Source organism: Pleurodeles waltl, chromosome 3_2 (genome assembly GCF_031143425.1).
Source record: "Pleurodeles waltl isolate 20211129_DDA chromosome 3_2, aPleWal1.hap1.20221129, whole genome shotgun sequence".
NCBI lineage: Eukaryota > Metazoa > Chordata > Amphibia > Caudata > Salamandridae > Pleurodeles > Pleurodeles waltl.
In genome coordinates, this window is record NC_090441.1 from 186,931,769 (window position 1) to 186,956,524 (window position 24,756).

Here is a 24,756-nt window from a genome sequence, read left to right on the forward strand (position 1 = left end):
CCCCACTCAAGCTGCTAAAGTAGGGGTTCATGACGCCCCTGCGGCATAGTCTTGTTTCCACCTCATGCCTCCTTCTTCCACCACCAGACTCCTCCTGCCCCCTTATCTCACTCTTGCAGGCTCTTTGCGAGCCTGATTTCTTCCCCTGTGGATTTTCAGCCCTCATATTTCTCTTCCTGGTTTCCCTTTGTCTCTCTTGCTCAAAGTCTAATGATGAAAATTAAGTACTGGCCCCTAAAAAAGAGCGCTGCTGGGATTGCCAGGTCTGGTGGCTCAGTGGATTAATGCATCCACTGTAGGGACAAGTGTTCGACCTAATGGTCAGAGGTTCAAATCCCGGTGGGTCTGCTCAGCCTTTCATCCTTCTGAGGTCAATTAAATGAGTACCATTGAGTTGGGTAACAATAAACATCTGTTATTCAGTGCCTTGATACACTCGGGTTATACCTGCGCTTTACAAATACACGTTATGTTATGTTAGGGGTCCCACCTGCACCCAACAGTTCAAATATAGCAACACTACATCTGAGTCATGGTGGGACTTGAAGTGTTTTGTGGTTAATGCTGGGAACCGTGCGTGGGTGTCAGAGACGTGTAGTGAAAGAATAAGGGTGCTGGAACCAGCTTCCATCTTACGGGACAGTAGTCAGGGCCCTGGACAGCCCAAGTACCTACGGAAGCCAGCCACTGGCTGTGACCTGAAACAGACATATAGATATACACCTACATGCGTTCATCTTGGTATTAATCTGCGAACCCAGCTAGCAAGCAAGGGTAGTGTTGCACATTATAAGGTTGCGGGGGAGGCGGCGGTGAGGGTCGACACCAAGGGAGATTACGTTATTTGCCCAGAATGACACAATTTTCAGTAAGGTTCCTAAGCTGGGATTCAATCCTGGGTCTGCGGGATCCAGTCAGCACCAGGATCAGACCCCCTATCATGTCCACAGGCAGCTCACTTTATGCCACAGGAGCAATCGGGCAGCAGACATAATACTCTTCAGAGGTCCTCTGGCAGTAAAAATCCTATAAGATCTGCTGTTGTCAACACAAAGTCACATTGGAACTTCCTCCATCATGTGCAGGGCTCCAGATACTTTGCCCTTTAACATCTGGGTGCTGTCCAAAGGGGTTGCGTCAAGGGGCTGCTCCCTTGTGCCAGTGGGATGCTCGTTATGACCATGGAGCTGCCTTATAAAGCCCTGTGGCTCCGCTCGCCTTATCCTCGGATGCTGTTTATTTCTGCCTCTGTCCTCAGTAAAGTCCCTGGAGCTCACCACAAGTGGTCCAGATGATACTCAAGGCATGTGTGGCCCAAGTATGCCAGCAGGCTGTGCCACCGCGCCTTTGGCACAGTTGAAGTAACCCATCAGGCTTTGCTTACGTGAAGATCATAGCTGCCCTGTGCAACTCAGGTGCATTCTTAGCATCCTTAACTGTGTGCACAGCACAGCTACAGGATTGCCCACAGTGGTGCCAAATGAGCAATTGGTGCCACTCACTGATGCCCCTGAAGCATGTAAATAGTGTGCCTGCTCCAGCCGAATAGGCAGTACACTATTCTTCTCGAGGTCTCCTCTATCTCTATGGGCACCTTAAGTACATGCCTCTTATGAATAATTATTCACTGAGTGTAGCTCAATAATGCTCCTCCCCAAATTAATCATGGCCTTACCATAGCTTAATTACCCTCTAGAGTAATTATGTCCCTCCCCAGACAAATGATGTCCTTAGAGTAGCTACATTATGCCCCTCCCAGAGTAATTATGCCCTTAGTGCAGCGACTGAAGTGCATTAAAAGAAGTATGGCAGTAGGGGCGGGTCAGTGAGCATGGGGGTGGGGTCAAAGGTGTGCCAAAAAAAAAAAAAGTTCTGTACTTTTTTGGGTCTTTCACCATCAGGTAGCTACATATAAAATATCATGCAGCTTAAATGAAAAATAAATGTAAAAAAAAAAGTTACGCATTGGGGCATGATAGTATATTATGAAAGCTCCATTAGTTAATGCACCAAGAGGTCTGTGTGGAACCAGACAGCCACAGAATCAAATCTTGGTTGGTGCAGTGGAGAGTAATGACTTGTATATTTTTAGTGCTACGAGGTCCCAGCCTGTGACAGAAAGCACTGTGAATGTGTAATTTATTATTTTAAACGTGCATTACACACAGTATAAGATAAACTGCAACAAAATGTTTAAGATAAAATGGTGCTTCCAAAAATATAGATTTTAGCCGTATCTAGACTGTACATAATACAATTTCTTTTACATTACTGTCTCTTCAACGCCGTCAGGGGTGGTAAGTGCCATACAAATACAATTACAATTGAAAGCAGGCACTTCACAGCCCAGTTGTTAACTCTTTGCACTACCACTGAAAGACAAATAAATCTGTGTCATCACAAACCTTCCAGTGATTAGGTCAGTTAAAGCCAGTACCGGCTCCAAAGCATCCTTTTCATTTGCAGATTAACTCTAGTGCACATTTGCATTTCTTTCAGGCAGCAGCACCCTGGCAGGAAGGCTCTTTAGCTGTCTGCCGTCTTCCACGCATTCTGTCAGAATTAACTGTCCAGGACGGTTGTCTTTTTACAAAAAATAGGGGAATGGTGTTTCATAAATCATAAAAGTCTGGCCACGTCGTGCCCCGCCGATCTCGCCCACCTGAACCACTGGCTTAGTGTAGTTACATTATGCCCCTCCCAGATGAATGATGCCCTTGGTAAAGCATATTATGCCCCTCCCAGGTGAATTTTGCCCTAGGTGTAGTTACATTATGCCCCTCCCAGATGAATTATGCCCTTGGTGTAGTTACATTATGCCCCTCCTGGATGAATGATGCCCTTGGTAAAGCATATTATGCCCCTCCCAGGTGAATTTTGCCCTAGGTGTAGTTAAATTATGCCCCTCCCAGATGAATTATGCCCTTGGTGTAGTTACATTATGCCCCTCCTGGATGAATGATGTCCTTGGTGTAGTTTCATTATGACCGTCCTGGATGAATTTTGCCCTAGGTGTAGTTACATTATGCCCCTCCCAGATGAATTATGCCCTTGGTGTAGTTACATTATGCCCCTCCCAGATGAATTATGCCCTTGGTGTAGTTACATTATGCCCCTCCTGGATGAATGATGTCCTTGGTGTAGTTTCATTATGACCGTCCTGGATGAATTATGCCCTTGGTGTAGCATATTATGCCCCTCACAGGTGAATTATGCCCTGGGTGTAGTTACATAATGCCCCTCCCGGATGAATTATGCCCTTGGTGTACTTTCATTATGCTCCTCATGGATGAATTATGCCATATGTGTAGTTACATTATGCCCCTCCCGGATGAATTATGCCCTTGGTGTACTTTCATTATGCCCCTCCCGGTGAATGATGCCCTTGGTGGACCACATTACGCCCCTCCCAGGTGAATGATGCCCTTGGTGTAGTTACATTACTCCCTTGGTGTAGTTACATTACTCCCTCGGTGTAGTTACATTACGCCCCTCCCAGGTGAAGCCCTAGTTACATCTCAGTCATACCGTGACTCAAGAGCGCCCTCTAGCGGCTCCGTTATTCCCCGGAGCAGTCCCACGATCATGTAGTGACATCCATAGGCGGCTGATGCTGTGCCCCCCTCCCCCTTCCTCCACTATCCCTTCTCCCACCACCACCTCCTATCTCTTCCGCCCGCATCGTTCCTCTGTAGTGCTCATGGTCATTCCCTATCCCTCTTTTACTTCTGTCTCAAGGCTCGAACTTCCCTCTTCCCATCTGCCACCTGTCTCCCATCCTACAGCACGTGTTACCTCCATCCCAGTCCCTTCTCCCCCCTCGGACCTTGGAACAGCTCAGGCTCTCGTTACCTTTGTTCTCCCTCGGGACGTCACCTACCTCCGCAGCCGGAGCCGGCGATGCCTCTCTGGGGGTGTCCTCCGCCTGGGCCTGCTGAGGCTCCGGTCCGCTCGTGTCCTGCTCCTCGGGCTCTGCTGGCGAGGCCGGATCGTGGTTCTTGGCATCGCCTGGAAGGTGTCGGAGACAGAAAGACCTCAGTGAAGACGCAAACCTCAGGTTCTTCAGCACTGAGCATGAATAGATTATCTGCAGTTACAGTAACCACGTTCAGAACGGGCCTGTGTTTGCAAAAGAGCAGTTTGTGGAACATGTCATTCATTTTCAGTGCCATCGCCCCCTCTCTTGGCCTCTTGGCTTGGGGTTGGATTGAGAGCCCGCTCTGAGGTATGTGTCCAGGAGGGGGGCTTCTGCGCATTGGAAGGAAGAGACCCCCACAGGCTGCAGGCGTGGGCCAGAGCCCACTGATGCCCACTCTGCATCAGAGCGCCCTGTTTTCAGAAACACTCCATGAGCCACCGAGAGGTTTCAGAATGGGAAGGTTTCCTCACTAGCAGCCAGCACAGGTGCTCAAGAATGGATGGGTGTCAGTAGCTTGAAGTCCACTAACCTGCCACTACATTCACCACCACCGCTTCCACAAGAGGGTTTTTTTTTTTAATAAAAAAGTTTTAACTTTAAAACGAAAAAGGGCAAGGCACAACAATTCACAGAGCCAGTGCAACAATATCAGTTTACAGTCACGTTAGTTTCCTTCCACACACACCACATATGCATAGAACAACATCAGCAATGGGACATCACCCCAACTAACTCTCAAGCCTGTCGTACGTGAGTTAACGTACGAGGCCGGAGGGACAGAACTGGTCTGTCTTCTATGTTTAGGCGCCTCATGACGCCACGACCAATCCGTAGCGAGGACGGTCGTGACGTCAGGGGGCGGCGCGGCGGAAAGGCAGAGGCGCGAACAAAGCGCGGTGTTGCGACCGGCCGGCTGCTCGTGGGCCTTATTTCTTGTGGCAAGAATAAAAGATATTAACATGAAATCCGGCTCCCTCGCATCCTTCATACTTGCCACTACAAATGGCGACGAGGGTCACAGCTTCTACCAAGGCCCACGAGTGTAGTCCACCTTACCTGGTGTTTCGGGAGGCCAGTGGAAAGCGCCGATATCTCTTCACGTGAGACTACATGCAACCCCTAAGGCGCTGATGCTGCGATCTCCACACGATTGATTTTGACGACTCCTACCGTTCTGCGCAGCCCAGTAGCCTCCCATAGTGGATGCTGCACCTGTATCACGCGGTCCTTCCAAGTGTGGCACCCGCTTTCCGGCCATGTCGCAGACAGGTCATATCTGCGTGCCTCCTCTCTTCCTGGACTCTCCTGGTAAGCCATGCATGAAGTGGAAAGGATGGCTGCGCGCATTTGAGAACTATTTTATCTCAATTGATGGTCAGGGGTATAGCCCCGAACGGAAAAAGTCTTTGTTATTCGGACTGTTGGGGAAGGCTGGACAAGAGGTTTTCGATAGCCTGCCGGTTTATGTGAATCCCCATGGAGCCACAGCTCCGCTGAATGAGTACCAGGAGGCTGTACGGCGGCTTGAGTTGCAGTATGCAGAGGAGTGCAACATCATGGTGGGGCGCCATAAATTCGCACTGCGGAAACAAGAGGAAGGAGAGACTATCGAAGAGTATATTGCATGTCTACGTGTTCTAGCTCAAGATTGTGAATTTGCAGCGATGACTGATACGTACATTAGAGATCAGGTGGTGTTCTACTGCCATTCAAAGAAAGTGCAGGAACGTTTGCTTTAATGCAGGAATCCTTCACTGAAGGACGTAATTGCCATTGCAAAGGCAGTGGAACGCTCCATGGTATCTTCCAAGGAACTGGCGAACACTAGTCAGGCTTCAAATGTGTTCTATGTACAGGACAGCCGTAAACATGTGCCCAAGACTTCAGACAGGGCGGCGAGTGATAGAGGGGGAGGCAGGAGGCAGCTCGTCTAGATGTGGGTCAAAGGATCACTTAGCGGATAGCAGGGCCTGCCCTGCCGTGCACAAAAGCTGTTCTAAATGCAGGAAGTTGGGCCACTTTGCGGCAGTATGTAAAGCAAAAAAATATAATACGGGCATGAAAGTGAGCTCGGTAAGCGAGAGTGACACTGATGCGGATATGGTGTTGTCCATTGATGGTGAGGACGGTAGAGTGAAGGGTCCCATTGGCTCCGTCATGATTGGTGTGATAAAATTGCCATTTACGGCTGATTCTGGTTCCCCCTTTACCCTGATCTCTGATAGGACATTTGATTCGAAGTGGCAAGATGTACGACTGCATGAGACGGATGTGAGTCCAAAGGCCTTCGGGGAACACGACATAGTGATGAAAGGTTACTTCTGGGACTCCCTCACCTTTCGAGGGCGCACTGTGAGAACAAAGATATATGTGGCTGAAAATGGGAGGAGCCTTGTGGGATGGAAGGACCTGGCGAAGCTAGGTGTGATGCTAGTCCCTGGGGCAGAAGATCCCATAGTTCTGAGAGATGACTGGGTCAATTATGTGCAGCCTGATGATTTACATTATGGATTAGCTGAGGTCCTCGAAATGTTTGACTCCGTTTTTGAAAACAAGGTAGGGTGTGTAAGAGGATTTGTGCATGATATACGGTTAAAAAAGGGTGCCCTACCAATAAAGCACAAAGTCAGAACGATTCCTCTTTCTGTAAGGGGGGAGCTTAAGGCTGTTCTTGATAAGCTGAAAAGGGAAGGAGTAATAGAGGAAGCAGGTGCATCAGAATGGGTGTCCGCAATCGTGGTGTCCAAGAAGAAGAGGACAGGGGACATTCGGTTGTGTGTAGACCTGCGATCACTGAACAGAAATATCCTGGTGAACTGCCATCCACTGCCCAACATTCAGGAGATATTGTCGGCCACAGCAGGATCGAAGTTTTTCACCCTGATAGACCTGAAGTCTGCATACCACCAGGTATGTCTCACGGAGGAATCCAAGGAACTTACCACCTTTATTACCCCGTTTGGAGCATACAGGTACATCCGTCTTCCATTCGGCCTTGCATCGGCCTCGGGCGTCTTTCAAAAGCTAATGGACCTCCTCTTCTGCGATATGAAGGGGGTTGAAGCATTTCAGGACGACATTCTGATACACACGGAAGACGAGATGGGGCACTTAGAACTGCTGCGCAGAGTGTTGGAGGTGCTACAAAAAAGGGGGATGACAGTCTCCAAAGACAAGTGCAAATTCATGGAAGACAAGATAGAATACTTAGGGCATGTGCTTACCCCAAATGGCATTGCGCCGAAAGATGATTTAGTGAGGGCCATACGAGATGCCCCTTGCCCAGGAGACAAAGACGCCTTGCGATCGTTCCTGGGACTCAGCGAATACTATTCCAAGTTCATGCAAGGATACGCAACCACTGTGGAGCCTCTAAGGAACCTGCTACGGAAGAACGAAAAATATACGTGGACACAGGAACAAAGCACTGCCTTCGAATCCGTCAAACAGGCAATCGCCGTGGCCCCAGTATTACGACCGTACAACAAGGACCTCCGGAATGTAATCACGGTTGACGCTAGTGCCAAGGGAATCGGTGCAGTGTTTTGCCAATTCCAAGGGAAGAAGGAGAACACTGTTGCATTTATATCGCGGTCATTGAGCGAAGCAGAGAAGCACTACAGCACCATCGAGCGGGAGACGCTCGCGTGCGTCTGGGCCGTGGAGAAACTGAGAAATTATTTGTGGGGCAGGGAGTTCGAATTAGTCACCGACCACAAACCCTTGATATACATGATGGACGGTGAAGGACGTGGCAATGGCAAAGCCAGCTCAAGGCTCCTACGTCTACTGTCTAAGTTGCAAGAATATCACTTCACCGTCAGACACAGCAAAGGGGGTCTCAACTGCAGGGCGGATTGCCTATCTCGCATACCGATCCCGGATGAGGAGAATGATTCTCTGGACGACACGGAGTGCGTTGTGGCAATGGTTGACGCAACAGCCATGTGCGAGGGATCCATATCAGAGGAAGAATGGTTGACGGCTCAGGAGAAGGACGTGACTATGCGGAGGGTGATGGACCACATGAAGGCTCATTGGCCCCCTATCCGGAACTTGCACGGGGCACTCAGAAGTTTCCAACAGATTAGTTCCGAACTCACCATCGAAGGCGGCTTTGTGAAGAGACACGAGCTGTTTGTACCTCCGCAAAGTTTAAGAGACAAGCTAATCAGGATTGCCCATAAAGGCCACCCGGGCAATACCGCTACAAATAATCTCCTCAAGCAGTACTACTGGTGGCCAGGGATGTGCAGCGACGTCAGCAGATTCATTGATCGGTGTGGACCGTGCTTAAGGGTCGATAAGCACTGGAAGACGACAAAAGGAGAGTTGCAGCTGGTGGACATACCTGCCGGCCCGTGGAACAAGATTGCCATTGATTTTGCGGGCCCATTTACAATGCTACCTGACGAGTGTATACATCTCATCGTCCTTACGGATTACTTCTCCAAATGGATTCACTACAAGTTCGTCAGGGAAGTTACCACTGAACGAGTGATCAAGGCATTGACGAAAATTTTCGCGATTGAGGGACAGCCGAAGATCATGGTGTCGGACAACGGCACCCAGCTAGTGTCCAGGCAGATGACAGATTTTCTGTCCAGGTTGGGGATTAAGCAGGAGAAGACCCCGCTGTACAGCCCGAAGAGCAATGGGCAGGTTGAGCGTATGAATAGATTCCTCAAAGAGGGCGTGCAACAGGCGATCGCTTCCAACATGAATGTGAAAGCGTTTCTGGCGGACAAGGTGAACACTTTCCACAACACGCCCAGTGAGGTTACTGGACACACTCCGTTTTATTTGATGAGAGGGAGAAGATGCATGAGTGAGCTTACCCCCAAATTCAATAAGTGGTATGACATGAACCGGGAAATTGAGGCAGAATCTGATGAGAGGTTGAGAGTCAAAGCAAGAATAGTGGCCAAACAGGAAAACAATAAGAGGTACGCTGACATGGTGAATAGAGCCAAAACTAAAAATATAGCGCAAGGGGATTGGGTATTGGTGAAGAAACCCAACAGGGTGATGAAGGGGGAGTCTGTGTTTCAAACCCCGGTGCGTGTGCAAGGAGTGACAAGAGGGGCAGTCTGTCTGGAAGGAGCGGGGTGGCGGAGCAAGGACGACATAGTTAGGCTCAAGGCTGGTCAAGAGAAAATCATCATGAAAGATGTCCGTGTGGATGGGGCCGAATGCACGGATGATGTTGACGAGTGGCAAACTCACGAAGCCAGGGATGTAGTCATTGATGAGGAGGAATGTGCGAATACGCCTTCCAGGCCAGGAATAAGTGGACAGGGGAGTGCAGAGCGATGCGAGAAGGCATGGCGTGGCTTGACGGCTGCCTCAGGACAGAATGGTTGCAGGCCCGAATCTGTGGAGAGCGACAGTCACAATGTAAAGGGGTCAAGCCGAGAGGATGCGTGCGCCGTCAAGGCGAATTCACTTCAGTATGTTACTCCGAGCAGGCCAATTAGGCGTATCCGAGCACCCAAGAGGTTCGAAGATTTTGTTATGAGGTGAAGTTCCTTAAGTTTTCTTGTTCTGTTGAAAAGGGAGATGTCGTACGTGAGTTAACGTACGAGGCCGGAGGGACAGAACTGGTCTGTCTTCTATGTTTAGGCGCCTCATGACGCCACGACCAATCCGTAGCGAGGACGGTCGTGACGTCAGGGGGCGACGCGGCGGAAAGGCAGAGGCGCGAACAAAGCGCGGTGTTGCGGCCGGCCGGCTGCTCGTGGGCCTTATTTCTTGTGGCAAGAATAAAAGATATTAACATGAAATCCGGCTCCCTCGCATCCTTCATACTTGCCACTACAAAGCCATTCGGCCAAACCATTTCACACTCATATTTTAGTATTTTTCCCAGCGCCTCCGAAACTGGTTTCTGCTGCCGTGCGCACCAGGCCACCCCTCGTCTCCATTTCGAGAGGGTCGGTGGTGCGGACGTGTTCCAGCCCGCCGCAGTGTCTCTCTAGTCCATTAACAAAGCAGTTCCTACACAAGAGCGGCCGGCTCTTGTACCTCCCATGCCCTCCATCACCCCCAACAGCACCATTGTGGGGGATACCGGGACCTCCCAACCCATCGTCTCAGTGAGATCATCACGAATCCTTACCCAGTATCGGTGGATGGGAGGACATGTCCATGTCATATGATAGAAGTCCGCAGGAGTAGTCCCGCATCTAGGGCATGCAGGTTCGGGATGGAACCCAGCTCGGTGCAATCTAGCCGGGGAGAGGCAGGCATCATACAAGTAATATGTTTGCATTATCCTAACGTGGGAGAACATAGTAATAACTCTGGGGGCCATTAGGGCGTCGCACCAGTCATCATCTTCCAAATGACCCAGCCATCATTCCTATCTGTCCCTGATATGGTTCAGATCACCTGGGGCATTGCTAATCAATATTTTGTATATTTGGGATATTCCCCCTTTCCCCAGCGCCCTCGTAAGTAACTTGGCTTCCAGTGGACTGTACTCCAGAAACAGATCAGTGCTTGTTATGGGTGTATGTAGTGCCTGGCAGAGTTGGAGATACTTGTAGAATTGGGTGTGGGAGAGTTGGTAGATGTTAGACCTGACAGCCTTAGGGTGGTCACCCCTAACTTTTTGCCTGCCTCTCTCCACTTTTTGGACACTGTTTTTGCTGTTTTTTAGACTCTGCGCACTTTACCACTACTAACCAGTGCTAAAGTGCATGGTAACAGTGGATCATACCCAATTGGACTATTTAATTTAAAGTCCCAAGTAGAAGGCACTGTATGTGCCTAGGGCTTGTAGCTCAAATGCTACTAGTCGACTTGCAGCACTGACTGTGCCACCCATTTAAGTAGCCCCTTAACCTTGTCTCAGGCCTGCCATTGCAAGGCCTGTGTGTGCAGTTTCACTGCCAATTCGACTTGGCATTTAAAAGTACTTGCCAAGCCTAAAACTCCCCTTTCTCTACATATAAGTCACCCCTAAGGTATGCCCTAGGTAAACCCTAGGGCAGGGTCTGTGTGGGTAAAAGGCAGGACATGTACCTGTGTAGTTTACATGTCCTGGTAGTGTAAAACTCCTAAATTCGTTTTTACACTACTGTGAGGCCTGCTCCCTTCATAGGCTAACATTGGGGCTGCCCTCATACATTGTTGGAGTGGTAGCTGCTGATCTGAAAGGAGTAGGAAGGTCATATTTAGTATGGCCAGAATGGTAATACAAAATCCTGTGACTGGTGAAGTTGGATTTAGTATTACTATTTTAGAAATGCCACTTTTAGAAAGTGAGCATTTCTCTGCACTTAAATCTTTCTGTCCCTTACAATCCACGTCTGGCTGGGTTTAGTTGACATCTCCTTGTGCATTCACTCAGACACACCCCAAACACAGGATACTCAGCCTCACTTGCATACATCTGCATTTTGAATGGATCTTCCTGGGCTGGGAGGGTGGAGGGCCTGCTCTCACACAAGGACTGCCACACCCCCTACTGGGACCCTGGTAGACCGGATTAAACTGAAAGGGGACTGGTGCACTTCTAAGCCACTCTTTGAAGTCTCCCCCACTTCAAAGGCACATTTGGGTATAAAATTAGGGCCTCTGCCCTACCACCTCAGACACTTCCTGGAGAAGAAACTTGTAACCAGAACCTGCATCCTGCCAAGAAGAACTGCCTGGCTGACCAAAGGACTCACCTGACTGCTTTCTGTGAAGGACTGCTGCCTTGCTGTTGCCCTGCTGCCTTGCTGTTCCCTGGCTGTGGTGAAGAAGTGCTCTCCAAGGGCTTGGATAGAGCTTGCCTCCTGTTCCCTGAAGTCTCAGGACCAAAAAGACTTCTCTCTTGCAACTGGACCTCTTGTGCGGCGAAAATTAGACGCACAGCTTACCAAAAATGATGCACAGCGTGTCCCGCAGTGAAAAATTCACCGCACGCCGAACCGGGACGCCGCCGCTCGACTTTGCAAGGAAAAGATCGACACAGCGCCTGCGGTACGACCGGAACTTCGGCGCACGGCCCACCAGATTGACGCACAGCCGACCTGGGACGCCGCCCGACTTCCAGAGGGAAAATTGATGCAGCGCCTGCCGTGAGGGAGAAATTTCCCCGCACCACACACCGGAACGACGCAGAGCTTGTCACAAGCCTAGGATTCCACGCACAGACCACGGGGCGTCTGAAAACCCGGCAACCCGAAGAGGATCCACGACCGAGCGCCGGAAATCGACAACCAGCCGTCCCTGCGTGGAAACTAAATGACGCATCGACCGTGTGCGACCCGAGAAATCGATGCACACCCCTTTGTTTCCTCGCTTCTCCTCCTTTGCAGCCCTTTGCGGAGATTCTTCACGCAAAACCAGGTACTTTGACTTTGAAAGAGACTTTGTTTGCTTTTAAAAGACTTAAGACACTTTAGTATCACTTTTCAGTGATATCCTTACATTTTCTTATTGCATCTTTGATCGTTTTGACCTGCAAATATCCAGATAAATATTATATTTTTGTAAACACTGTGTGGTGTATTTTTGTGGTGCTATATTGTGTTATTGTATGATTTATTGCACAAATACTTTAGACATTGCCTTCTAAGTTAAGCCTGACTGCTCAGTGCCAAGCTACCAGAGGGTGAGCACAGGATAATTTGGATTGGGTGTGACTTACCCTGACTAGAGTGAGGGTCCTTGCTTGGACAGGGGGTAACCTGACTGCCAACCAAAGACCCCATTTCTAACAGTAGGTCACTTGCAGGTCTTGAAATTAACACGTGCCTTCCCTTCCACATGTCCCAGAGGTGAGAGATGCCCAGAAGATCCGATCTGTCGAAGGCTTTCAGTACTGCTGATTCCCGAAGCCAGGCACCTCTCCAAAGTGGTCTGCTGGGTCAGGATATTCATCCATCAAGTGTGACGCAGAGCTGCCCTCCACATCGTGAAAACAATCTGGGTCCCTAGAGCTATGGTATTAGGGATCAGGGAGCCATAAAGTATATCCAGTATCTGAGGGAAGCTAAGGGTCTTGAGTTCAAGACAATAAGCCTGCTCTGACCACCCCCCATTGGACGAGTCATGTAGGACAAGGAGTTGGGTTGCCAGGAATAAAGATATAGATTAGGCAGCCCCAACCCACCATAATATTGGCCTCTCTGACAGTGATGTATTGCCAGTCTATGTCTGCCCCCCCCCCCCCCCCAGAAGGAAGGATGTTGTGACCCTGTCCAGTGTGCAGAACCATGGACTTGTCATTGGAATCGATATATACCCTGAAAGATGTACATGAATCTTGGGAGGATAGTCATCTTAAAGAGCGCCATGTGGCCCATAACATTCAATGGGAGGGACCTCCATCCCAGCAGAACTGCATTTGCTCGCCGAGTTAGCGGCTGGAGGGTTAGGGACCAGGTCATCTCAGGTAGAAGCGCCACCGAAATGCCCAAGCATTTAAAATGAAGCCTCTGGATCAGTACCTCCTTCTGCCACGCAAAACAGTCTTGCGATGGTGCGAGGGGTACCAAAATGGACTTGGAGGGGTTCATTCGGATTTCTGAGGTCTCTTTGAAACATGGCAAAAGGTGGAGACTACGCAGGCCAGAGGTGACTGGGTCTGCCAGATAAAGGACACTGTCCGCATATAGTGCCATGCAGTCTTTGTCATCATTGTCCCATCTCCATCCCTTAAAGAGACAGTCGCTCCTGATGAGTTGTGCCAATGGCTCAAAAGCCAGGGCAAAGAGGAGGGGGTGCAGGGGGCAGATATGACTGGTTCCTCTGCAAATGGGAAAGGAGCTGGAAAGGGTACCATTAATCTGGACTTGGACTGTGGGGTTGACTTATAATGCTTGAAGTAACCTATGAAACCTAGGACCTATACCGGTGCGGCTCAGAACCAGTTGCAGGTAGTTCCAATTCACCGAGTTGAATGCCTTCTCAAAATCCACAAAGAGTAGCGCTAGATCCGAAGGCAGTCGGTGCTGGTGTGCCAAGGCCACCTCAAGCCAGCGGATACAGTGTTGCGTTCCTCGGTTCGCCATAAACCCACATTGGTCTGGGTGGATTAAAAGGGGCAGCACTCGCTTAAGGCAGGTAGCCAAAACTGTAGCATAAATTTTCATATCTCCAAGTGAAATGGGGCGTAGTCCGCAAAAACCTGAGGGGGGGTGGATCTTTGGAATAACCACTATGGGCGCTATGTCTCGGCCAAGTGGGAAGACACTTGTGCGGGCCACTTCACTGTATAGGACAGGCAGCCTAGGTGGTAATATCTCTCAACACGCCACATAATATTTGGCTGGGAAGCTGTTGGGACCCAGAGTCTACCCCGACACGAGAGAGGAGATCGCCATTGCTACTTGGGCGCTTGTAATAGGTTCATCCAGGAAATCTTTCCCTGGTAGGGGCAGCCCTGTGGAGGGATACCTCCTTGAGAAATTGAGCCGAGTAGTTGGGGGTCGACAGCAGGAGATGCGGTATAAAGTAGCTGGTAGTACCTAGGAAATGCTCCGGCATCTCGGGAGTGTGGTCACTCTAGTACCCTCCAAATCTACAATTTTGGGCACTATTCGGGATAACTGCTGATGGGAGACCAACCAGTAGAGCAGTTTCCTATTCTTATGCCCCCAGTCAAAGACTCCGGCCACAGAGGCTCACCAAAGATACTTGGCTGCCTCCATCAAGTGGTTGCGTATTTCCTCCCGCAACAGTGTCAGCTGACGAAATGCCATTTCTGAGGGTTGTATTGTCAAAGTCTGTTCAAGCCAGAGACCTCAAATTGTGTGATTTTTGCCATACCTGTCTGCTCCTGAGAACGTATAAAACTTTTGACAAGACCCCTTACACTGTCTTCCCAGCGGCCCAGAGGCCTGCCAGAGATCCAACTGAGCCACCATTCATGTTGAAGTATGCTTGAAGTTCAGTCTGCAAGTATTGGATGCAAGGTTTGTTTTGCAGATGCCAGGCTTTGAGTCCCCACGTAGGACGAATCCCCTCTCTTGCAGATCCAAGATTTGGAGGAATTGGGGCATGATCAGATATACCTCTGGGGAGAATTTATATGTGAGAGAGGTTACCACTCTCCATGGCAGGCACCAGGCTTAGATCTATTCTAGATTATATATGATGTGCGGCTGATATGTGAGTAAATTGCAGCTACTCAGGTGCCAGACCCCCCCACACGTCACAGAGACCTAAGGATAACAACCAGTCTGAAAGCTGACGTGCAGCCCCACATTTGGATACAGAGGAGGGGCCCGGCGTGTCCCTCACGGGGTCTGGGACCAAGTGGAAATTGTCTTCTATTGGTGTCAGCCCATAGGGTAAGTATAGTATGACGCTGGAGAATTCCCTTAAAAAACTGTGTAGGAATGCCGAGAGGAAGGGGGTTCAGCCCAATGCGGGTCAGCAGACGCTCTTCTATAAGCCATTCCCATGCGGGTGCCGGTGTCTAAAAAAAAAAACATGCCTCGGCCTCACGAACCACTCTGAGCCGGGACAGGAACAGTAGTCAGTATGTTAGTCTCATTGCCCTGAGTTTCTGTTTAACTTCAAGATATGACCTGTGCTGTTGTTGAACCTCTTTAGTATAGTTCGAGATGAGAAGGACTTTAGCATTTCCACACAGGAGATCTTCCCAGGTCCGGGTCTCTTGTAAGACTGCATCCCTATCGCGAAAATTGAAAAAACGGACAATCATTCGCTTGGGTGCAGTCCCAGGGGGAGGCAGCATACCACAAGAGGTTTTAATATAATTTAAAACTATATAGACCTCACTACATTGGCCATAGTACCAAACTTAACCCTAATAAAACCCTTTCCACCAAAATATATTAACTTACATGGGTGACCTTATGTTAAGAACCATGCTAGTCCTCAATCTCAATTAAAGAAATTATATTAAATTAAATTAAAACAAAATTAAATTAAACTAAGTAAAAAGTTAAACTAATGGAAACCCTATATCTGCCTTTTGTTATATCAAAATTAAATACATTATGTCTAATGAATAACCTTCATCCAAAGCTAATTCTAGTACTAATCAAATCCTAAATAAAACTGAATAAACTCATATTAGACCTTATTAAATAACTTATGTTGGTTTTGTCCTAATGATAATCGTAACCCCACTTAAAGTGAAATCAAAGAAAATGTAACCAGTGATCTTAATCTTTCCTTAATGCTAACCCTAACTTACATTACAATAAACAATCAACTCTAAACAAACTATTATGTCAGTCTTAACCTTAAACTAAGCTCAGTTTTATTATGTGAATTAAGAAGCAGATAACCTTCATCTAATGCTAACTGTTGACAAAATAAACTTAATTTAAGAAGTAGCATTTACCTAACCCTAAAGGTGAACCATAACCCTAACCCTGAGTTAATTTAATTTACATGTAATTAGGCTACAGAGGATTGACAGACCCACTACAGATCCAATATGTACGTTCCAAGCTTCTACCGTTATCAGATTAAGTTTTGAGATTGATATGCTGAATCAAAAATAGTAAATCCAGAGGATATTATTAATGCACACTTGAAGGAACAGCCGACACATGTTTCGCCCCCCTAGGGTATATCTACCTCGGGCAACTGTGCTTTAACCATACAGCAAATCCCTGACCAGCACTTATTGAATGCACTGCCATTGTCAATAATGTTGATTCTGATACGGTGGTGTTCACCACAGGCAATAATCTGCAATGCCATCTTATCAATCAATCAATCAATCAATCACAATATTTATAAAGCGTGCTATGTACCCGTCAGGGTTTCGAGGCGCTGGGGGGAGGGGGGGGGGGGGGCGTGGAGCGCTGCTGTTTAGCGATCGAAGAGCCAGGTCTTGAGGAGCCTTCTGAATGCGAGGAGGTCCTGGGTCTGGCGTAGAGGTGTGGGGAGAGAGTTCCAGGTCTTGGTGGCGAGGAAGGAGAAGGATCTGCCGCCGGAGGTCTTGCGCTGGATTCGGGGTACGATGGCGAGGGCGAGGTTGGCGGATCGGAGTTGACGTGTTGGAGTGTAGAAGTTAAGTCTGGTGTTGAGGTAGGAGGGTCCGGTGTTGTGAAGCGCCTTGTGAGCGTGGGTGAGGAGTTTGAAGGTGATCCTCTTGTCTACCGGGAGCCAGTGGAGTTCCTTCAGGTGAGGGGAGATGTGACATCGGCGGGGTATGTCGAGAATCAGTCGGGCGGAGGCATTTTGGATACGTTGGAGTCGTTTGATGTCTTTGGTTGGGATGCCTGTGTAGAGTGCGTTGCCGTAGTCAAGTCTGCTGCTGACGAGGGCCTGGGTCACCGTCTTTCTGGTTTCTGTTGGAATCCACTTGAAGATTCTGAGGAGCATTCGAAGGATGTTGAAACAGGAGGAGGAGACGGCGCTGACCTGTTTGGACATGGTGAGGGCGGAGTCCAGGATGAAGCTGAAGTTTCTTGCGTGGTTGGCAGGGGTCGGCGGGGGTCCGAGGTCGGAGGGCCACCATGAGTCGTTCCAGGCCGAGGGAGTGCGCCCGAGGATGAGGACTTCTGTCTTGTCGGAGTTGAGTTTCAGGCGACTGTTGTTCATCCAATCGGCGATGGCTTTTAGTCCCTCGTGGAGGTTTGTTTTGGCGGTGAGCGGGTCTTTGGTCAGGGAGAGGACGAGCTGGGTGTTGTCGGCGTAGGAGATGATGCTGAGATGATGTTGGCGGGCCAGTTTAGCGAGGGGGGCCATGTAGACGTTGAACAACGTAGGGCTGAGGGAGGATCCTTGGGGGACGCCGCAGATGAGGTTGGTCGCTTTGGAGCGGAAAGGGGAGAGACGGACTCTCTGAGTTCTGTCGGAGAGGAAGGATGAGATCCAGTGGAGGGCTTTATCTTGGATGCCGGCTTCCTGGAGGCGGGTCAGTAGGGTGCGGTGGCAGACTGTGTCAAAGGCGGCTGATAGGTCGAGGAGGATGAGGGCTGAGGTTTCGCCGTTGTCCATTTGATGTCTGATGTCATCTGTGGCGGCGAGGAGAGCAGTCTCAGTGCTGTGGTTTCGTCTGAATCCGGATTGTGAGGGGTCCAGGATGGAGTTGTCTTCGAGGAAGTGGGTGAGTTGAGTGTTGACGATCTTCTCGATGACTTTAGCTGGAAAAGGGAGGAGAGAGATCGGACGGAAGTTTTTGAGATCGTTGGGGTCGGCTTTGGGTTTCTTGAGGAGGGGTTGGATTTCTGCGTGTTTCCAGCTGTCCGGGAAAGTGGCGGAGGTGAAGGAGAGGTTGATGATCTTGCGGAGTTCGGGGGCGATGGTGGCGTTGGCTGAGTTGAATACGTGATGAGGGCAAGGGTCCGTAGGGGAGCCTGAGTGGATGGTGTTCATGGTTGTTATGGTTTCTGCATCGTCCACGTGGGTCCAGGCGGTGAGGCGGCAGTCGTGGGAGGAGACGTCGGGGGTGGGGTCTGGCGGTGGACCGGTGTTGAAGCTGTCGTGGATGGTGGCGATTTTCTGGTGGAAGAAGGTGGAGAGGTCGTCGCAGAGTTTCTGGGAGGGCGGGATGTCGTTGGAGTTGGCTTTTGGGTTGGAGAGTTCCTTCACGATGCCGAAGAGTTCTTTGCAGTCGTGGGCGTTGTTGTTGATGCGTTCGGTGAAGTGGGCGCGCTTGGCGAGGCGGATCCGTTGGTGGTGTTCACGGTTGGCGTTTTTGAGGGTGGCAAGGTTGTCGGGTGTGCGTTCTTGGATCCATTTCTTTTTGAGCTTCTGGCAGATGCTTTTGGAGGTGGTTAGATCGTCTGTGAACCATGCTGGTTTTTTCTTTCCTTGGATTGCAGTGGGTTTCTTGAGTGGGGCAAGGGTGTTGGCGCAGACGAGGATCCATTGATGGAGATTGATGGCGGCTGTGCTCGGGTCGGTTGCATCGGGTGGAGGGTTGTTGATGAGGGTGCTGGTCAGTTGGTCTTGGGTGACTTTGCCCCAGCGGCAGTGAGGAGGTAGCTGGATGCGGTGTTGCTCTGTGATTTTCTTATAGGTGAAATGGACGCAGTGATGGTCGGTCCAGTGGAGTTCGGAGGTGTGGCTGAAAGAGATGTGGTTGCTTGAGGTGAAGAGGGGGTCAAGGGTGTGTCCGGCGATGTGGGTGGGAGTGTTGACTAGCTGGTGGAGTCCGAGGTTGAGGAGGTTGGAGGTCAGTGATGCGGTGTTGGCGTCGTTGGCGTTTTCCAGATGGTAGTTTAGATCTCCCAGGAGGATGTAATCAGTGGAGGCGAGGGCGTGGGTGCTTGCGAGGTCGGCGACGGTGTCGCTGAAGGGGGCTCTTGGTCCTGGAGGGCGGTATATGAGGGTTCCTCTGAGGGTCGTGTTGGGGTCCGTGTGGATCTGGAAGTGGAGGTGTTCGGCTGTCTTGAGGGTGTCGTCCGAGTGGGTGTGGATTTTGAGGGTAGGTTTGTGAGCGGTGGCTATTCCGCCTCCGATTCCGTTGGTTCGATCTCTTCTGATGATTTTGTAGCCGTCCGGTATGGCGATGGCGATTTCCGGAGCCGAGGAGTCGTTCCACCAGGTTCCATCGTTCCATCAAGGGTTCTAGCATCTGGACCCCTGTGTACAGCACTCTGAAACCATAGGGTAAAATCAGGTATAGGCACTAACTAATCAGGATTGCATTAAGGCAGAGATCCCTTGGTCTCACATGCATAACATGGGTCTGCTATGTAAATGGAATTATCTCCAGAGATTTTAGGTGAAAGAGTCAAATTTTCATTATGATGCAAAACAGAATCCAAATGAAAAGGATTTTCAAATTGGAGATCGCCTTTCGATAGTGTCGAACAGCGGTATATGGAGGAAGTAGATACATCTATTCAGCATATCATAGAAGCTAAATTTAAATTTTTATTGACAAACCTATTAAAAACTGTCTCTCTTTTACGGCTCTCATACAGCTCTTGAAGAGCCCCAGAATCTGCCATGGGTAGCTCAATTGTAGAAAAGTCTTGGTATAATCTGCATAAACAAAGAAGGGAAGTTGGCGTGCGGGGCAGACATTGCTGCGTTGGCTCTCATTGTACCAATGAGGCAGCTGGATTTGGCCGGCAGCATCACCGGAATTGTGGGGAACGGAGTCCAGTCACATACCATGTGAAAACTGTCGGCCTAATCAGTTTCCGTCCAGATAGCAGCATCTCATCTCTGCCCAAAAGTAGGGACGATTTGTTGCAACAGGGAGCACAACATTGTGACTTCTCAGGGAAATCATAGTGAATCAGATATCATCCTTTTCTCTCAGTTAAATCAGTCTTGTGCATGCAAAGACAAACAGAGGCAGGAAATGGTTCAATAAGATTTAGTGAATCAGCTGCATCTTGGATAAAATAAAATGAAATACAGTAATTACAATGATGAAACATACCAGAAGCAAAATGGTGACAAGAAAAGTGAAACACAGGAAAAGCCACACTATACTGTCACTATGTACAATAGAAGTAATTCCTACCTAAGCTATGTTAGAGCACAGCACGATAAGCGCTAATCCGACCTTCAGGACTCCCCCTGGGAAGACATCATCCCCCATACCAGAGTATGACAGAGGTGAAGAAGCCTGTTATCTACAGAGACACAATCCCCATATGGGCCAGGGAACCAGTGGTCTCAGCGAGCAGCTGTAACAAAGTCAGACAGCGTGCGATCGTGGTCATCTGGCTGGATCCTCTCTCTAACATGCATTGGACAGGTAAATGTTTTTATAATAAAACAACTGGTTTTCGGAGAAAGTGTCCCCACATAAAATTATGCATGCTTCGGTGAATGTTAGAGACGTAGTGTACCACTTGTGCCGACAATCCTATCTCGTTGCAGCCTTGAAGAAAGCACAGAGTGCAAGAATGTTGTGCGAAGAAATGTAATGCTTTCCGAGGGGAAAGGACAGCAAGATAAAGAAAAATAAAACACCACCACGAATGTGGCTGATTCTAAACGAATAAAATGAAAAGCTACTAGGCTAAAGTGCACAAGCAGCACACCTAGTTGCTAAAATAACGTGTCCAGATGCATCACTAAAATGGCTCAACAACACCCTCCCTTTGTTGGCTCAGAAGTGCTAAAGCAGCCTAGTTCCTAAGTTAAAAGCAACCAAAATGCAATACTTTAAAGCATATATACATAAATGTCAATTATGATGAGTTAAAACACACTTGAGCATGTGAATTAAAAAATGTTTAAGTGGTCAATTTAGAAACCTAGCAGTGGCGCCAATGAAACCGAATTTATAAGTGTAATTTTGAAAATCCCCAATTACAGGCCAGCACAATTGAAGGCAGCAGCATTCCACATAGTGCCCAATACTGAAGCAAGAACTGCATGATCCATGAGGGCAGCTCATAAATGGCCTCCCACAGCAATTTCACCCTCAACACGCATGTCTGGTAATGAGCCCTCAGCGAGAACATCAACAGATCGGCGTCCAATGAAAGCAAGCACCGTGTAGAAAGACAAGCTCTTAGTGCACATTTGAAAGGGCACAAGAGGCAATAAAATACGGGCTGCACACAATCCAACACTGGTTTAAATGAGAAAGGCTAACTCCACTCCAGTTCTTCCAGGAGTGGAGCTCCGAAATGTTGCATCATGTGTTCATTACACAGATGCGCTGGTGAAGCGCCATCAGTCCTTCTTGTTGCGATGGGACAGCCACTGAGAATAAAAAACATCAAGATGTCACCTATTATAGCCAAAGTAATTGGAAAGCCCCCCAAAATACTTGAAAATATTGAGTGTATGGCTGAAAGTATGACAAATATAGAGGAGAAAGTGGCGATGAAACCAGAACCAACAGCCTTAAAAAATGTGCAATCCCTGTAGTTCTAAACGTGTTAAAAATTAATCCCATGAGTTCACCAGAGTGTCTCGGAAAGTTTGTTTTTAAAAAAGGACTGTATTTCTGCAGATGACCTCGCCACTTGGAGCGCATAGGTCTTGCGGGCAGATGCCAGTGCCACATGTTTTGGAAACAATAAAGCCTTTACTATGGATAACCTGTCAAACTTCACATTGGAAGCAGCAATGTGAGGCCAAATATATACTAATTTCGTCTGTTGCGTGGGGGAGGGGGATTAGAGGAGGGGGAAAGAACGTTACCGCAACAGGTGACGATTTGGAAGACCAAAACTACATAAGCAATTCTGGCTTCCATTCCACAACAGCTCTCACTGTTAAGAAGCACATAGGGCCAGATGTAGCATTTTATTAAATTGCGATTACCTAATTGCGATTCCCTGCGAATTACAATTAGGTAATCGCTATTCTGATGTATGAAACTCATGGAGTTTCATTTTGCGTTTCCTAATGGGTTGCAAAGCGACCTACCTCATTAATATTCATGAGGTAGGTCACAATTTGCAACCCATTAGGAAACGCTAAAATCACAGGGATGGTGGCCTGCTGGGCTCAGCAGACCACCATGTCTGTGACTGCTTTTAAATAAAGCAATCTTGGTTTTTTTTCTTAAATGCAGCCCGTTTTCCTTAAAGGAATACAGGATGCATTTAAAAAAGAAAAATGAAAAGTTTTCTTTTCGTTTTTTACGAGTAGGCAGTGGTCCACAGGACCACTGCGTGTTCCTAAAAAGTGTTTTTGCACGCATTCACAAAGGGGAAGGGGTCCCTTGGGGACCACCTCCCATTTGCGAATGAGTCACCATTTACTTGAAGTAGGTGGTAAAATGCAAATGTTTTGCTACCACATTTCAGTCACAAAATGTTCCTGCATACCGCTGCAATTTGGTATTAGGAAGGGACGCCCTTGACAAGCCCCTCTTAATACCGAATCGGTATGTAGTCGCAGTTCCAATTTGCGATTAGGTAACAAGTTACTGAATCGCAAATTGGAATTCATACATATGAATCGGCCGTTTGCAACCACAAAAATGCTTGATACATCTGGACCATGTTTTACATTAGAGAGCACATGGAATGCAGGTCTAATCAAGGGGACTGGAACTCCCTTCAGATAGAGAGCTAAATTTGCTGCTGAATCATTGCACGCCCCATGCAAGGACAGCTGTCTACATTCAAACCATCAAATGGCTCACAGAAGTCTCACATTCACTGCTGACCTCTTTCATGCCATTGAGACATTTGTGCGAAAAAGACAGCTCCCACACCTCAAGGATGTAACTATGTCCTAGCCTTTCACATCTGCCCACTGAAATGTGTTTCAAGCAAGATGTGAATTGCAGTGTTGAAATAGGCAGATTAATAACCCCATGTATTAACCATTCACAGATGGTATTTCAGCCACAGTAAAAGGCAACTGTTTTCATTTTTTGATGTTTAACATAACATAAGTCGCATTGTTCTTAGTCATTATTTGTTGTTGTTGCGTCAAGTTAAATGCTGAAATAATGTCCCTCAAGCTGACATGTTGCCAGGGAACGCGACCAGATTTCAGTCCTTGTAGTGTCAAACCAAACTGCATAATGGACCTAAGCTGGTTCTGTCCATGTTGTAAAAACTACGTCACTTCGCACAATTTCTACTGCATATGAAACAATTTGTTTAAGGTGTATATAAGATTGGACAAGGTGTTAATTCCATTATTTACAATGACTAATGCTTTTTGTAAGTTTTCCTGAGCTATTTGCCTTAACCGGGCAGCGACTTCTTGTTGGGAAAGTTTCCAAATTCGATCATTAACTGCATATAAGAAGCATTTTTACATTGTCTTCTGGGGCCCAACAGGAAATACTGCAAATCTGTATCGTTAGCAAGGAGTCTGACTTGTTCTTTAACAGCATCTAGTGAGGAACTTTTTAACCATTTCTGGCATAATTTCCCTACACTGCATGTTGTTACTATACCCAAATGTTCTGATGACACATAGCAAAGGTCTGGTCTATTCGTTCTAAAACCACCTATGGAGTTTACAAAACGTGCATGCCAACCATTTGTGTCCACTGGTCACAATAATCACCCGCCAGGATGTGAAAGTGGTGCGTTAAATGTTCCATTTTGGCTCCACCGATCGAGCTGATCTTCAGTTGCATTGATGTATCTTTGCCATTTATGGAATTTAGCAGGGGCGTGGATACTGGGCGCATTTAATTTCCTAATTTTTTGCCATGGCTAAAGAATTGGTGTGTGGGTACAATTTCATTTGAAAATAGCATTTGAACAGGTTAACAGGCATGCTTTAAATAAACCTTCCTACCCCTTATTAGCCAATTTTTAGTTCCCCATACACATTTTAAGTCAATGCACTTTAGACAATATTCATGGCTTCTTATAACAACTGGGAAACAAAGGAAACAGAATAAATCAATTTTGTATCGATCAATAAAATATGGTGCACTTCCATTATTGGCAATGTAAAATAATACAATTCTGCTTTTTTTTTTCTTTTTTTTAACATTGTGCCCAGAAAAATAAGCAAACTTTTCAGAGTATGTTTTAGAACTCCTCAATGGCGGAGTTGGACAGTGTTCCCATTGTGTGTAATTAAAAATAGTCTTTCGGGTACTTGCTCTATCTACAAAATGATGACCATAATAATTGTAACAGAACATGTCTCCATAATTTTCTTTTGATTGACAAACATCTTCACTTTCAAATACAGTAAAATACTCTACTTCAGACAACATAGAATCAATGTTTTTACATCCCAATCATCTAGAAAAACCTCCAGGTGTTATTACATCATTCATGGAAAGTTTGAATACATATGGAATTTTAATAACCTATGTTTGACCACATATATCAAAATTTACTTTATTCCACATTATCCTATCAGGAATTGGTATAGCTGAAATGTTCACTAAGGACAAGTCTCTGTGGACTTTGAGGGAGGAACAATGTGGTTTTAAGACCTCTTCCATCAGTCCAACTGTAGAGCGTTCAGGAAGGTAATGACCATGTATTAATAAGAAAAAG

The 24,756-nt window shown here is 47.8% G+C and overlaps 1 protein-coding gene across 1 annotated transcript in view; it reads right to left on the reverse strand.

Moving 5' to 3' along the window:
- The window catches only part of NHEJ1 (non-homologous end joining factor 1), a 563,453-nt gene that overhangs the window by 41,301 nt on the left and 497,396 nt on the right, over positions 1–24,756 (reverse strand). Inside the window, exon 7 of the mRNA XM_069227136.1 lies at positions 3,881–4,008. Within this exon, the coding sequence (XP_069083237.1) occupies positions 3,881–4,008 (128 nt within the window). The remainder of the gene's footprint in view (positions 1–3,880; positions 4,009–24,756) is intronic.